The 17,207-nt window shown below is 37.4% G+C and overlaps 1 protein-coding gene across 4 annotated transcripts in view; it reads right to left on the reverse strand.

The window, feature by feature from the left end:
• Positions 1-4,006: 4,006 nt before the first annotated feature.
• The window catches only part of taf4 (TATA-box binding protein associated factor 4), an 87,415-nt gene continuing 74,214 nt past the window's right edge, over positions 4,007-17,207 (reverse strand). For all 4 annotated transcript variants that reach the window (XM_008110153.3, XM_062979014.1, XM_008110152.3 and 1 more), the window contains exons 14-16: positions 16,425-16,481; positions 16,172-16,291; positions 4,007-5,785 (exon numbers count right to left, since the gene is read on the reverse strand). In XM_008110153.3, the coding sequence (XP_008108360.2) occupies positions 5,618-5,785; positions 16,172-16,291; positions 16,425-16,481 (345 nt within the window). In that variant the 3' untranslated portion in view covers positions 4,007-5,617. The remainder of the gene's footprint in view (positions 5,786-16,171; positions 16,292-16,424; positions 16,482-17,207) is intronic.

The raw sequence follows: 17,207 nt of genomic DNA on the forward strand, positions 1-17,207 counted from the left end.
GTCCGTCTCGGGAGTGGCCCTTTCCGACCTTCCCCCTCCGGCGCCCAAGAGCTCTTCATCCTCCACTTGCATGTTACACCTCACCGCTACAGCGGGATGGTGTCCGTATTCTTGGCTTAGTGTCAGCTCACCACAGCCGCTCCTGAATGAACACACAAGACTCTCTGTGATATCACCAGAAACTTTTACTGTAGGAAACATGAACATCAGAAAAGCCAAGAATGGGAGGCTCCGGCCAACCCTCCTTTATATACCCTCCCCCTCATTTGAACAGTCTCTTCCCGCTCAGTAAAACCCCGCGCAAATTCCCCGCCAAGTCCATCAGCCGTTTCTCCTCCGAGTCCTGGGACGCAGGTGTCTTATCAATGTCAGTGACCCTGAAACTCAGAGCCACATCCAGGCTCTAGTAGCAGGGTTCTGACACTTTTTGGAGAAAGAAATGCAAAAAAATTAACAATCCAGAATTGTAAACTATTATGGGTGATTGTAAACTGGGAATTGTAAACTGCTGTGGGGAACATCCTCCATAATTCCTTGCTAGATATACTTTTCTCTCTTTAACAACCTGTGTTCCTTAACAAATGGGGAACTGAAAAAGAAAATTCATTCCACAGTTTGGACGATGCTCATTTCTGTTATATGGGCTCAGAGCACCATCTGCTGTTCCAAAAAAGAAATACTAGTGGCAAATCAAATCTCTTCTTGTGCGATAAAGAGGATGTGTTACACTCTGGGACCTTATTACTCTAATGTAATATAGAACCTTATATACACTCTAGAAGTAATGCAGTTTGACACCACTTTAATTGGTATGGCTCAATAGCATGGAATCCCAGGAGCTGTAGTTTGGTGAGGCACACTCAGTCTCAGAGGAAGGCCATGACATATCCTCTCTGAACAAAGAATAACCACAGTTAAAATCATCTTGAAGGAGCATAATGACAATGACAATAACAAGAAGCCTCTCTGGCTGAGCATTCTGAATAACTGCGGTGTTGTGTGGTTTCCGTGCTGTATGGCCGTATTCTAGCAGCATTTTCTCATAACATTTTGCCTGTATCTGTGGCTGGCATCTTCAGAGGATCTGATGGTAATAAAGCAAGTGGATTTATACATACCTGTGGAATGTCCAGGGTGAGAGGAAAGAACTATAGTCTGTTGAACAAGTATAAAGGGTGCATTTAACAAGCTAGGTTTGTATGTGTTGAGTGGGATACATCAATGTTTCTTTTCTTCCACCCTAGACATTCCACATATATATTTTATTTTATTTATTTATTACAATATTTATATCCCGCCCTTCTCACCCAACAGGGGACTCAGGGCGGCTTACAATAAAACACATATATAAAAATTGTACAATGCACTATAAAACAGTTAAAAATTATTACCTTACATCGAACATTCATAAAACACATTCTAAAATACATATGTATACACACACACACACACACACACACACACACACACACACATACTCCACTTGCTTTACTACCATCAGATCCTCTGAAGGTGCCAGTAACAGATGCAGGCAAAGCATCAGGAGAAAATGCTGCTAGGACACTGCCATACAGTCCGGAAACCGCACATCACAATCATTCCGGTTGTGAAAAACCTTAACAACACATTCTGAATATCCCTTCCTAAATCTCAAATCCTAAGATTCCATAGAATGTCTTCATGGCAGTTATAGTATAGTCATAGTGCTATCATTGATTCAGTTTGAATAACCCTTCTGTGAAATATTTGGGGGGAAAGTGTTTGGGATATCAGATGTTTTAGGATTCTGGAATATTTGCTTAAACATGAGATAGTTTGGACGTGGGACGTAAGTCTAAACACAAAATTGAAGTCTGCGTTACATATACTTAACACACATAACATGAAGATAATTGTATTGTATTGCCAATAATGTTGTGTATGAAACAAAGTTTTGGTACACTGAACAATCTAGAAAGCAAAAGTGTCACTATCTCAACCACTGATGTGGACAATTTTGGAGTAATAGTCAAATTCTGGAAGCCCAGATAGGGGGTATTCAACCTCTAGTGTGAAAGAGAACTTGCTATAGCATTACATTATGCAGATGTTAGGTGATAGCTGATTTCATGTCAGTTAGGAGGAAAACATTTTTAATATTTAACATGATAAACAGAAATAAAAGTGATGTTTGCTTTCACTTACCTTCCCATCGCCTGCAAGTTCAGAAATGACTGGAAGGTCCTTACTTTTATTAGACAATCTTGGCAAGTAAGTGAAGATGAAATTCTTCTTTAAACTAAACATTTTATAATACTGTGATACAATCTTAACTGTCATGGCTGCATCTTATGCTGGCATTGTAGTGTGATGAGGCCCTGGACTTCTCCGGCAGGGGATTCTAAATATCCCTCCCAGGGTTACATAGGATGTTGTTATGGCAATTAACATGGGGTAACTATAATTGTGTAGTTATAATTGTTTAATGATGGTGCTATAATACTATGCAACAAAATTTGAAAAAAAATGTTACTGGTTTGAAAGTGCTATTTCCTGCTTAATTGTGCAATACTGACATTGACAGTTATACTCCAGAAATTTTGTTCTTGTGGCTGCCACAAACTATGTTGAATTGGTTGAGACTCTATGAGATACTCATTGAAAAACAATAGCAAAATGTGCTACAGGGTGTCTCGCAAAAACAAAAGTTTTTGCAGCTTAATAAACTTTTTCCATGTTTTTATGATGGAACCAATTAAGAAATGACATTTCTAATCCAGGAACAAAAATCGTGTTACACAGTGTAATTGTTGGATCTCATCAGATGAAGTCATCAGTTTGCATTGGGTTACAGAAACATAGCCGGATACTTCTCCAGTTGCCATTTCACTCTCAACCAACCACTGAATGGCTGCGGAGAAGGGTACCGAAGCAGCTAAATTGGAGGGATTGAGACATGGTATAGTTCATCTGTGAAATATTTATGCCATACTGTGGACGGTATTGCATCATGCAAAAGTTAAAACTACAGTATAACTAAACTATCAATAAATCTTTTTAAAGAATAGCACATATAAATGACAGAACACATCAAAGGTCCTGTCCTTGAGCAGTTAGTCCTCAAAGGATTCCTGAAATAGAAAGGTCTGCACATGCCTATTGAAGGATAGCAAGGAGAGCGACAGTCTAATTTATCTAGGAAGGGAGCTCCATAGCTTGGGGGGAGCAAATAAAAAAGGCCCTCTCCAATGTACCCACTAAACTTACCTATGAGAGGGTTCTCAAGGTAGATCTCAAGACACCAGTAGGATCATTAGAGAGATAATCTTTCAGATACGCAGACCTTAGGGCGTTGTAGTTTGTCACCAGCACTTTGAACTGTGCCTGGGAACAGACTGGGAGCCAGTTGAATTGTTGCAACAAGGGAGCTGTATGCATTACAGGATCTTGGCTCACATTTTAGCCTAAAGGCATTATTGACAATTGCTGTTAAACATGTTTGAGATTAGCTTGGAGGGAGGACTATCAAAAGTTGGGCATCCACTAATATTGTCATGGGGAGGGTAACATGGTAAATATTCTCAGCCCTCTTCTTGTCAAGAAGTGGGTGGAAGCCTGAGATATACAGCTAATCAGAAAATTATTGAAAACTGGATTGTATCGATGTCTCAAAATTGTAATTGCCAAATTCTCATCACCAGTCCCTCCACACACACACTTTTGTGCAATACAGATGGCTGTTTTCCAACCATTTTCCCCTTCCTCACATTTCCTTACCCTTTTAAACAATATTTCTGAAATTAAGTAAAAAAAAAGTTGCCCCTTAGGATCACATCTACCTCTCTTCCCGCTTGCAAAAGATAGAAGTGACATATCCTGACAATTTAACCTCCTCATGTAGTGTCTACAAAATGAAGAGAGCCTTCCATAGATGTTTGTTTTGGTTGCAGTGCAAGAGGAATTAGGAGGATTAAATCAATCTAGAGGTGGATAGATTATTTTTATAGACCAAAAATACATACGCAGGTACAGATAAATTTGTTTTTAATAAAGGAGTTAATTTTCTTTCAATCCTATATAAAACAATAGCAATTAAAAACTTCATTTTTGAAAGTAAAATATTTACATATGAACAAGGAACTGTGCAAAATTTACATGAAAAAAAATGGAAAGACAGGATTTCTTTTTTTCTTCCCTAAAAGACAAAATAAAAAGGTGTAACAGTTTGTTGGGTGTTGATAAAAATACTGATCAGCATTCAGTTTACACACAAAAAGAGTTAAGGTGCAATCCACCAGAAACGCTTCTTGCCCAAGGCTCCCTTGAAATCAATGCCAAGTCCAAGTACAGCTCCCTTCATCGCAATAGGATTTGCACAGGAAACGTTCAGGGTGGTTCATGCCCTTAAAGTCTAACATGAGAGAGTTCACACAAAGAAAGCCGACATATTTACAGTCATAAAAGTACTATCAATAGACAATTTAATACAATAACCTCTGAAAATATAAAGAACCAATTAGTATATTTGTAATAAAAAAATAGGTACAAAGAGGGGAATTTTGCTCTGGACGTCTTTAAAGTAAAGCCCATAGCTTGCATACAGTCTTTTAGCAAAATAATTATAGTTTACATAGCCATTTTTTAATGTTATGTGCCAAAAGATTATGTACAATTACTGACAAAATACACCAACCATTTTTTTCAACACTTGATTTCACACTGAGAAACTGTCTTTTTGATGATTCCTCTTAACTTTGATTTTTAATTAATCTAAGCTTTCACTTTCGCTAAAAACACAGTGCAAGTAAAATATAATTATGCTGAAAAGATTTCTTTTTTTCTTTTTTCATTTTTTCTGTTTTAAACTTTACAGCTTTACAAACTATAGCAAATAAAATGTATTTCTTTTTTTTCTTTTTCATATTTTTTTACAGATGCTGATAAAACATTCAGAAGTAACCCTCCTTTGTGGGGCCCTTCAGAGTTGGGCGGGGTGCCTCTAATAAGCGATAATAACAAGATTAAAAGAATTGAGGTTACGCTTAAAATTAAGTGTAATCTAGAATTTGAACAATTTTGGGCAGGAAAAGATAAATATTTCTTTAAAAAATCAGTTTGCTTTGCTAACCGACTCCTTTTAAAAGCTAAAATAAAATGAGGTCATCTGCTGTAGACATATACTTAATATTGATTTCGTTAAGTGAAACTGAACTAAAATGCACAATTGAAATTGCTACAGGATCTGACACAGAGTAGCTGGTTATTTGCTAAACGGTTCCATCCAGTCTCTATAATATGGCTTGTTTGGCAAGAAGGCCACTCAATCAAAGAGATGAGTTAAACTTTAAATTGTCCTCTTATTGTCTTCTCTGGCCTTTGCAAGTCTCCTTACTGTCAAAGAAAGGGATCGCTCTTACACCAAAGAGTTTATAACAAATGGGAATAGAAAACATTTCCATTTCAAGAGGTGGTCGTCTCAGAGTGGTGTGGTGGTGGTGGTTGCTCTTGATGGGGTGCGTGTTTCTGAAAACAATATTCCCATATGCTCGTTACAAAAAGGCGCAATCTGCAAATATATATTAAAAAAAAGTGTCCCGGGTGTCTTCTTTTGCCAAAAATACCTTGATCTTCTCCGCTTTTATTTAAGGAATGCTTTGTATAGCAATAATGAATGGCTTGTCTCTCGCTCATTTTCTAAACAAAATATGAGGTCCCTGAGGTTCACCCGCGTTATCCTTTGCCGTGTAAACTGCCTCGTTGTTCCGACTCCAGAGCTGCCTGGGACTGCTATGCTTGTACTGGACCCCTGCGGACAGAAACAGAAGAAGTTACGGCTTCAGACCTCCAGAGAGTCTCCATTACAATGATAACATAAGCTCTGTGTAATATGGAATCAGATAACTGGGAATACAGTGTCTTCCTGCTGGTTGAATAAGGAACACAGTACTTCTTAAATGTCTCTCTGTGAATATATGAAGTTGCCTTATCCTGAATAAATTCATCTAAGACTAGTTTCTAGAACAATAGAATGTCTTAACACAGGGGTCCTCAAACTTTTTTAGCAGAGGGTCGGTTCATGGTCCTCCAGACTGTTTTTTTTTTGTTTTTTTTGGGGGGGGGGAGCTATAACTGGAAAAAATGAACAAATTTCTATGCACACTGCACATATCGTATTTGTAGTGCAAAACAATAAAAGAACAATACAATATTTAAAATGGAGAACAATTTTAACCAACATAGACTTACCAGTATTTCAATGGGAAGTGTGGCCTGGTTTTGGTTAATGAGACAGTCAGATTAATTAAGATTGTTGTTGCTGTTGTGTGCCTTCAAGTTGTTTCACATATAGGGCAACCCTAAGTTTAAGTTTAGGGCAAGAGCTGGGTAAATGACCTTGGCGGGCCACATCTGAGCCACGGGCCATAGTTTGGAGACCCTTGGCTTAAGAACTAGACTAGGACACTGAGAAACTAGGGTTCAAATCCCTGCTCGGCCATGGAAATCCACTTGATGACTTCGGGGAAGTTACAGCCTCAGAAGATGACAGGCAACCATTCTCTGAACAAATATTGGCCAAGAAATCCCTATGATATCTTGACATTAGAGACACCATAAATCTGAAATGACTTGAAGGAACACAACAACAAGACTATTTTATGTGCTCTAACGATATTTAACCTGGTATCCCCCAAGTCAATTTTTCCAGTACTCAAGGTTGGTGGGAACTGGAGTCCAAAACGCCTTGGAGGATGCCAGATTGGGAAAATATGATATACACGAACTAGCTTTCCAGGATCTCCAGTGAACATTTTTCTAAGCTCTGCTAACTGAGCTCTTTTTAAAGTAGTTTTTTTTTTACTGATGACATATATGACCTTCCTTTCAGCTTCTTCTTTAAAAAAAATGCTTTCATTAAGAAATTATTCCAAAATTTAAGAGATTTTTGGGACTTTCAGTTTAACAAATGCATTGATCCTTATTTTAGAAGATGCTTACACCAAAATGTCACATGCATCTGTGGTGAGCCCAAATATAAAATATAAATGAGTATCATGTTTCCATTGCTACTCCTCTCTTTGCCATTCAATGATCAGCTGCTTCCTGGACCTGGTTCAAAAAACACCCTCTACCATGGCATAGAAGATATAGCTCCAATGTTTATGGGCCCTAAAAGCATAGTCCTGGAAAAGCTTCAGCTTCTCCCACTTAAAATAATTGAGAAGACAGTAATATCACACCTCAGGAATATTCCTAATATACCAACTAAGTATCTGTTGTTAGACATTCTAACCCAAATCCCAAGATTTTACTATTACATACCCTACTCCTAGGCTTCACAAACATTCTTAACTATCTTACAAATAGAGTAACAGGGTGTTTACTGTATTAGCTCTTGGCCCACGGCAGCTTAAAATGAAAATCTTATCAAGACCTTTGTCTTATTCCAGGTCATTTTATTCATTTACAAGTACAGTAGAGTCTCACTTATCCAACGTTCTGGATTATCCAACGCATTTTTGCAGTCAATGTTTTCCAAACATCTTGATATTTTGGTGCTAAATTCATAAATACAGTAATTACTACATAGCATTACTGCGTATTGAACTACTTTTTCTGTCAAATTTGTTGTATAACATGATGTTTTGGTGCTTAATTTGTAAAATCATAACCTAATTTGATGTTTAATAGGCTTTTCCTTAATACCTCCTTATTATCCAACATATTCACTTATCCAACGTTCTGCCGGCCCGGATAAGTGAGACTCTACTGTACTTATAAACTGCTTAGATTCAAAAACATCAAAGGAATGCACAACAAATCTATATATATATATGTGTGTGTGTGTGTGTGTGTGTGTGTGTGTGTGTGTGTGTGCTATACCAATTAAGACATGTTTATGTGATCCATGCATTAGATATTTGGTTAAACTATATAGGGGAGATTGGATATAATAGGTATATATTTAATTTTAAATGTTGTAGCATGCTGAATTTCAAAGAGAATGGCATTCTATTGTTCTGAATGACTGCAGAATAGACCTCAGCACACCATTAACAAGAGAGTGCTTATAGAACAATGGATTTATAAGGCCCAAAGTGGACCCCCATGTAACCAAGTCTCAAGATGTTTAGGGCTTCATAAACATGGTCTCCTGTCAAGTAGGAAACCAATGCAGTCTTTTTATTTGAGATTTTTTGTGCTGCCAGGAGTCTACCTCACCCAACTGCTTATTTGAGGGTGTTCTTCATAAGCTGCTGTTTCTGGAGCTGCCATTAGAGATAGTCCTACATTGAGCACTTTGGAAGCCTTGAAGTTGCCAGTATCTGAACCACCACAGTGAACCAGCCCAAAAAGGGATGTAACTTGATAAATGAAGATTGTGGGACTTCCAGAGACAAAAATGGAACCAGACGCACCCTAGGCTGGCTTGATTATTTATTAATATAAATTTGCAATCCTGCACCTTCCATTTCAAAGGGAACATTGAAAGCAGCTTAAAAATAATGAGTAACTTAAAGTAAGAAAACATATAGTACAACCATATGTTTATCTCCTCAACATTAAACTTCACTGAGTTCAAAGGGACTTACTCCCAGGGGAGAGTGTACAGAACTGCAACCCAGATTCAATAAAACATATTTAAATGAAGACTGCAAGTAATACAATTTTACAAAACGCTGAGAAGGTATTTTAAAACTTAGAAGAAGAAAAAGCCTACTGAAGGACTCCATGGGGTGCTGATTGATGCTGACTGCTTCATAAAGGTGTAAAGAGATCTCATAGCACCTTTGAGACTAACGGAATGAAAGAAGTTCTTAACATAAGCTTTCATAGATTTAAGTCAGATGCACCTGATGAAGCAAGCTTGAGTCTATACAAACTAATCCTACACAACTTCTTTCTCTCAGTTGGTCTGAAAGGTATTACGAGATCCCTTTGCATATTGTTCCAGACTAAGATGGACATGTCTTTGAATTCTGGTTCAGAAGAAGTTATAATGGTACACCTTTGGGATCAGTACTATTTCAACAAGCTCCTTTCATCCCAGGTACAAAAAATCATCAGTGGAACAGTATTCACACAGGTGCTGAAAGAGGTTTTAAATTTCAGTGTCTGGGATACATTCTGGGATATCAGATCTTCCATGGTGGACTGACCCATCTTGTTGCCCTTCACATGATGCCCAGTTTGGAGAATTTGGCACTTATTTAATCTGGAGTGTGTATTTAACATGCATGGAGGATTTAGGTTTGCAGCACTTCAAGATAAATGGTAATACATAGCAAACCCCATGTCTATAGGAGAATGTGGCATTTTTGTATGGTTTCTGCAACTACTGAATAATTTTGTTATCCTTGGTAGTGAGAATGATTTATAATGTTCTCACAACAGTAGTTTGCCTATGAGTGCAACCAAAGGGTTTCTAAAAAGATCGAACCTATTTTAACCCATTGCAAAACTCTTAGCTTTTACCAAAAATGATTTTTAATTTAAGATTTAACAATGGAATATCACAATAATTACCTCACATGGATCCCGAGATGTTGTTGAACTTGAATTCCCAGAAGCCCCACCTAGAATGGCCAGTAGACAGGGATTCTGGGTATTCTAATCCATTAACATCTGAAAACCCAACTCGGTGACCCTTATTTGGGAACCACTAGGCTAAGAAAATGTAGTAACAATATAAACCTAAGACTGGAAAATCTAAAAATAGTAGGAGAGAGCTAACTGGCTGCTGAGGACATGGATTTTAAGGGCGGTGCGGTTGGTTACTACACTTTTTTATTCCTCCCGATGTTTTAGATTGTTTTCAATTTAGTTGTTTTAATACAATAATCCATTTAATTGTTTTTTTCCCCTAAATATTACAACTTAATTTGTTTTTAATCCCTCTATCAGGTCCCTTTGCATTCCAATAATGGAACAGCAGCAAGATTAAAATAAAAATAAGTGTCTTAATGAGGTAAGTCTGGGGAACTAAGAAACAAAAATTAAGAGACAACATTCGATTATCACTGGGTATTGCTAAACTGAATGCACCCAGTCCTCCATTCCCACCGAGTCAACATTCACAGACTTGAAAATATTCCAAAAAACCAATTCCAAAAAGCAAACCTTGATTTTGCCATTTTATGTAAGTGTCACAATTTTACTAAACCGCTATATATAATGTGACTGGAGCATTACATATAGTATATACAGGGGCTCCTGAAACCAATCCCAGGAGATACCAAGAGTCCAGTGTATATTAAAGTAACAACCACATTAAATTTGCTCTATAAGATTCCAGCTCGTCTGCGGCTGGTATCAGTTTAAGGTTGCCTTTAAATCACAAACTTTCTTTCCAAAAGAGTGAACTCTGCCACTTTTGCTTCATCTAGATAGGTCTCCCCTCTTTCAGTCTCTTGTACTGACAGTCGAGTGTTAAGTGATACTCTGTTGGCTCACAACTGTCATTTTGTCTCTACCCCCTATTGCTTTTAAGTATACAGTGAGCGAATTTAATCTTCATTTCTCTTTGAGATGCAGCAGGGTCTGAAGAATAGCCTTTTTACTCTGTGAGACTTCAGATTCAATCTACTCCATTGTGTGCATTCAGTGAACTGGGACTGTTTCATGTTATACTATTATAGTGTGATGATTCCACTTTAACTGCTACAGGTATATCAAAGAGAAATTCTGGGATTTGTGCAGTAGTTGGGTGAAGCACTAGTTTCCTTGGTTGAAAAATTCTAAATACTCTTCTTAAAACCGCAACTCCCAGAATTCCTCAAGATGTTGCCATGACAGTTAAAGCAGAATATAACACTATAGTTGTGTCCTATGAAAAGACCCTGACAAAAAGGATTCAGAAGTATTATATGGTATAGGGCTCCTTATTTATTTAAATGTGTATCCTTACCTTTTCCTCAAATGGAGTCAAGGTGGCTCACAATATAAAAATGGTATGTGAGCAAAAATGTCACTATCCCCCATCATGTTTAAAAATTAATGAACTACCATATTAAATTTACCATATTAAATTACAAAAATGTAAGTGCATACATACATACATACACCATCAAAGACCATTATAGACAACTGCATAGTTGCCAAATGCTCATTCAAATAAAAAGGTCTTCAACTTCTGTCAGAAAAAAGAACAGAGAGAGGCCTAAAACTGCAAGAGCAGGTTCCACGCTATCTCAAAACCCCTAAATTGGAATGCTTGTTCAAGCTAGGTTTGAATCAAGACAACTACTCAAACATGTGCAAAGCATGCACCCTTTGAAGGAATATATAATACAAACTTTCCTAGTTTGAGAATTCAGCATTTTTGGAAAATTAAATGCTCTATGGGCGAGAGATACTGCCACATGGGCTGTCCAAGTAAAAATAGAGAATGTCTAGTGGGATTACGGTATATCTGGCCAATGTCAACCTTTAAGAGATGAATACCACAATGGCACCGCCACTGGAAACAGATCCTACATTCAGGTAAAGCCGAGGCAAAGGGCTTTTAAAAATTGTATTACACAACTGAAGTAACAAAAGAACTTTGCTATATTAATGATGAGTAAACTTAAAATCACTTTTACGTTAAGAAATAACAAAAATATGACAATAAAGGGAAATTATTGTGTCAATGCTGATAATGGCCTTTATTCTCCTGGAGAAGCAATAATAAATTGCAACCAGCAGGTGGCACAAACAGACTGGATAATACATTTTGATTTCAAAGAGCCAAGAGAAAGCTCTTGACGAATCACTTTCTCTTGAAAGATTATTAATTGGTGTGCAAACTAAAGCTACTTATTTAGACAAGTGAATATCACTACTTTGGTAGTATTTGTTCTAGCAGGGTCATCCCTTCAAAATGACAAAAAAGAAGATTCAGGAAATTACAGGGCAATCAACCTGACCTCAACACCAGCAAAATATTAGAACAGAATTTTTAATAGCCTCTCTGCAAGTATCTTGAAGACAGTGCATGGATTGGTAAAAGCCAGCAGGGAGGAAATCCAATCGAACTAATATTATATATTTTTGTTTATTTGCTTTGAGGTGGGGGTGTCACTGGTTTGGTAGATGGTAGGAATACAGTGAATGACATTTATCTGAATTTCAGCAAAACATGTAATAAGGTCCCCCATAATATTATTAGCAAACTGATGAGACATGGATTCAGGCCTGCACAACTTGTGACCCTCCCCCCAGGTGTTAGGGACTCCAATTCCCAGAAGCCCGAGCAATGGTCAGGAATCCTGGGAGCTGACACCCAAAACACCTGGAAGGCCACAAATTGTGCAGACCTGAATTAGATGAAAACACCATCACATTGATCCATAATTGATTGGAAAACTACACTATAAGTGATATTCAATGGCTATGCTTCAAACTACTTCAAATTGTGCAGAAATTATTAAGATTAAATTTAACAAAAAGAAATGTACAATTTGACATTTAGGACACAAAGGCTAGAACAAGGGATGTTAGTCTTTACATGTAGTACTACTAGTACTACATGTGAAAAAAGACCTTGCAATTATTGTTGATCCAAGCTGGACATAACCCAGCAATGTGATGCTGCAGAAAAGGCGGCAACTTCTACTTTAGCTTACATTAATAGATCCATAGTTTCCAAGTCAAGGGAAATAATAGTCCTAGGATACTACTTTAGGGTACTACCTAGGATACTAATAATAGTCCTAGGATACTAGTTTAGGTGAAGCCTAAACTGCATTCTGTTCTGGACATCTTGTTTTAAGAAGGATATGGACAAGTTGGAGCAGGTTCAAAAACACTGAAGGAACTAGGCACATTCAGCTTGGAAAAGAGAAGACTGAGGGGTGACATGATGCACCCCTTTACATGCCACAAGAGCTCTCACAGAGAGGAGGGTACATGCTTGTTCTTTATTGCCACAGAGGGTTAAACTAGGTCTAATGATTTGAAAGTACAGGAAAGTAGATTTCAACTAAACTTTTGAAAAACCCTAGACAGTAAGAGCGTTTCGGCAATGGAACTAACTGCCTAGAGAAATGGCGAGGTCTCCTTATCTGGATATCTTCAAAGAGACTGAACAGCTACCTGCTAGGGATGCTTTAACTGGAGATCCTGTATAGAGCAGTTTAATTTAATATCTCATTAGTACCTTTGTGTCGGTTTTCCCCACTGCCTGGGAAGTTGAATTAAGCAGAACCTGAGAAGCTACAGAAGGACTGTCAGGTATGAAAAGCTATGAAAGCATCCCAAACCATACCTTTTCCTTTTTTATAATTAGCTATATAGTGGATTGTCTTCATCTTTGGTTCTGGCTCTTTTTGTGAATTTTCCACCTCAGAGAATCTAGTTTAAAATCTATTGCTCATCCACCCCCACCCAACTTGGACATCAAAGTATCTGCCACTGTAAACTAGTCAAAATAGTTCTACTGACATGTGTTCCTCCTGTATACCTAGAACATTACATATACCTCTTGATTCTACATCAAAAGTTTTCAGACTATGAAATAGGCCAAGAAATGAGAATGGAGCTTCAGAAAGGGACACAATGTTGAATGCAGCATTTTCTGAAAGTCGTCTCCTTTGAATCTGTGCATGCCTTAAGAAGAAAGTCAGATGTCCTGCTCTGTCCCCCAACATCAGGACAATACTTCACCCACACTGTGTCTACTACATATACATATGCAACTGCATACAAGGATGTGTGCAAGGCACATGTTGAGCCAAATGGGTGGTGCTACGCTGATAGATTGTTCAGATATTAAGGAATTCGAAGCATTTTGAAAAACTCTGCAATATACACAAAGAAAATAGAAGACTAGATAAAAAGAGCATACTCTTATTATAAACCTAATCCCTCTCTAAGAACTACCTACTCCATGTGAGCTGAAAAACGAGGAAAAGCATTCTGTTTTGTTGCCATTTATAATGTGCAAAGTGGGAAGAATATTGAGAGAGAAACTGCAGTAGTATGAAGACTTCTTAATCATTCATGGGGTCAACCATAGCCTAGAATGCAATCATTTCCTAAGAAAACGCTACGAAGTACATGGTGTTGCCATACATCAGCAGGTGACTTGAAAGTGCATGCACACACTGTCTAGTCAGGAAGTCTTCTCATAATATAGGAAGACCTTTCCTGGAAATGTTTTAGCAATCAAATTTGCCCAAGAATAACTACAAATTTATTTTCCAAGATTAAACGCCTGGTGTTTACAGCTTCCTCTGATATATAACATTATGAAGTTGCACAAAGAGAGTAAGTTCATTAGCTTTCTTCCCCCTTGTTGCATTTACTGTCAACATTCGCTTAGTAGCTAAGCACATACTAAACCGTTTAACTCAAAGGTGACTTTTACATATTCTTAGGACCTCAGATTCCTCAAACATTAACACACCAATTTAAACAAATCTTTTTGGTAATAGGCTTTAACTGCAAAAATAAAATAGGCATGTACACACATACACAAACACAGACAAGGAAAGCTCAGTTTAGAAATGTCAACTGGAACAGCAGTCGCACAGCTGTCGAGTCAATTAGATCCAAAGCAGCTGGCTCTTAATTAAGCAAACAAAAGCTTCAATTCAGGAAGCCTGCAGTTGATTTGGCTATCCAGTAACTGATTAATCTAAGGTAACTAAATTAATCAGAGTTTGCTGGAGTACAAACAAGACTTTCTGAAGAAAATGAAACAGATTCCATATATTAAACGTAATTTTAAGCTGAAATGTAAACAGAAAGGTACATACGCATCATAGAAACACACAACACATACACAGAGCTTCAATCCTAAGAGTTCACAAAGTATTTTAAGTCAGGCTTGATTAAATATGTGGCAACATTTATTTTAAATGAAAGCTCCTTCAGTCATTGTGCAAGGAAAAAGAGCTATGTGGGCTCACTTAATGGTCCATGAACCACAGCTGGAAAATAATACTGATGGTGTAGCCTTGTAAGATGTAAGAAGAGGGAAAATGACTATTAAGGAAAGAAAGCTTTTCTAACACAGACACTACTCAGTGGCAACATGGAGGAGTACAAATTTCCAAGATCACCCAGAGGTCCCTGTTTTTAGGCCACATACATTGAATCACTGCAGATTTCCTGGAAAAGAAAGTTGCTATTTCCCCTCCAACATGGAAAAGTATGTGTTGCATTAAAAATCCAAAAAGAAAAGAAAAAACATATTCTACACCGCTTTTCTCTTTCTTAGAGAAAAGGCCAAAAAGTTCAAAACCACATTATTTCATGCAGCAATCTCAAACACACTTAGGGAGGATGCCTCAGTGAAAACAATAAGACTTATTCCTGAATAGCTATGCTTTACACATCACAGTGTTATAAGCATGAACTCTTTTTTTTAATCCCTGATCCAGTTTATGGTCAAAATTATGTTACTGGATTTGACTCTATTTGTTACTTTTAAAACAAACACATTGGGTGCCAGCGTTTCTAGGAATGCAACCATTACCTTTTAGAAGTAAATAATAATAAAGTCTGAAGCCCTATCTTAATCCAATTTCATTGTCTTCATGAAAGCAATGGCCACAGATTTCATATGGACCATCTTTATAACTACATTTGACCCTAGCCCAAAGGATGAGAAGCAAATAATGTGCAAGTAATTATTTTTTACCTTGAATAGCATTAAACCTCCCTTGCTACTACATAGATTCAAACAATCTATATTGAATTTACCAATAACAATACATTTACCTAGTTTTTTCATAATTCTGTTATACATATTTGCATCTGCTACTGAAGAGTATTTGCTGAGGCATTTTTATATAAGACTGCCGCCTTAGAAGTTTTACACCTACAACTAAGCAGCATTCAGCATATCTTACTAATAACCACTGATTCCTAGACAAAAACATTTGTTTGCTGAATTTCTATCTTTCACTAAGACCTCCACCTAATCATAATTTCATTTTAAAGTGCTGCTGAAATGTTATTCTTGTGGAGAAAAAACAGACAAAGAGCAATTTCTTCAGAATCTGAATATGTAGAAGCAGATGAACTCTGAGGACCAAATATGGCAGCGGGTTCCAATGAATTTTCAAGTTCTTAACAAATGAAACCTATTTGGAGCAAATGTGAAGTGTACTTCCAATTTTAATTCAGGGTGGGAAGTGTAAGTCAGAGCAATGAGAAGTCTGGATTACAATGGTGCATATTCTCACACACACACAAAGACATGTACCTCTGTCCCTGATCCAGCACCTGGGGATTCCACTTTCCTCTTCTTTCTGGGCCCTATTGCAGCCAGTGCAGTTAAGTTGGCATCCCTCTGTCTCATTTGTGCTAATTCTTGCTGCTGCATCTGTGTTTTGCAAAAACAGAAAATGACAGTTACCCTTTGAGTTTTACGATTTTCAGAATTCAGTTCAAATTATAACATTGTTCTGTAATGATAAATATAAGTTGAAAACAAGTATTTTTATTTTAAAAAGTACCTCCTTGGCCTTCTGCTTCAACCTTAGCTGCTCTGGATCTTCTTGTCTAGATCGAGACTGTATTGGTAAAAAAAAATACATGGGAAAGTGGGAGAGAGAATGAAGAAGATATGAGAGAACAATAAAGTAGAACTTCTTTAAGAATGTTTTGTAATTTTATATTTTAATAGTATTCAAAACAATACATTCTCGTATTATTGCCAAATACCATGAACAACCATGAGCTTCAAGAACAGACTGAGCAATTATATCAGCTGTATGCAAGGCAATCTGAAGGTGAAATACCCTTGTATCTCTGATTACTAAATCAGAGGAAAGAGAAAGGGCAGCTTTTTGGACAATCCACGTGGAGAAGATAAACGTGAGGATAAACTTCCTGACAGTAAGAATTTTTTGACAATGGAATATGCTGCCTTGGTGAGGTCTCCTTCTCTGGAGGTTTTTAAACAGAGGTTGGATGGCCATTTGTTGGGAGTGCTCTGATTGGGTTTTCCTCCATGGCAGCCCTTAAGGTCTCTTCCAACTCTCTGGTTCCATGATTCTACCCAAGTCAGTTCTCACTTATGGCAATTCCAGCACAGAATTTTCTTGGCAAAATTTATTTGGAGGCAATCACTTTCCTCTTAACCTGAAAGAGTGTGACTTGCCCATGGTCATGCTGTGGGCTGAGCAACCATGGTCTTTTAGAGTCTATGTATTTTGTGGGTGATGTGTTTTAACAAAGTTGTGTCCTGCCTCAAGCCGTGAGAAGAGGAGGGTAACAAATACATTATTATTATTATT

The sequence above is a fragment of the Anolis carolinensis genome, chromosome 4 (assembly GCF_035594765.1).
Source record: "Anolis carolinensis isolate JA03-04 chromosome 4, rAnoCar3.1.pri, whole genome shotgun sequence".
NCBI classification, from domain to species: domain Eukaryota; kingdom Metazoa; phylum Chordata; class Lepidosauria; order Squamata; family Dactyloidae; genus Anolis; species Anolis carolinensis.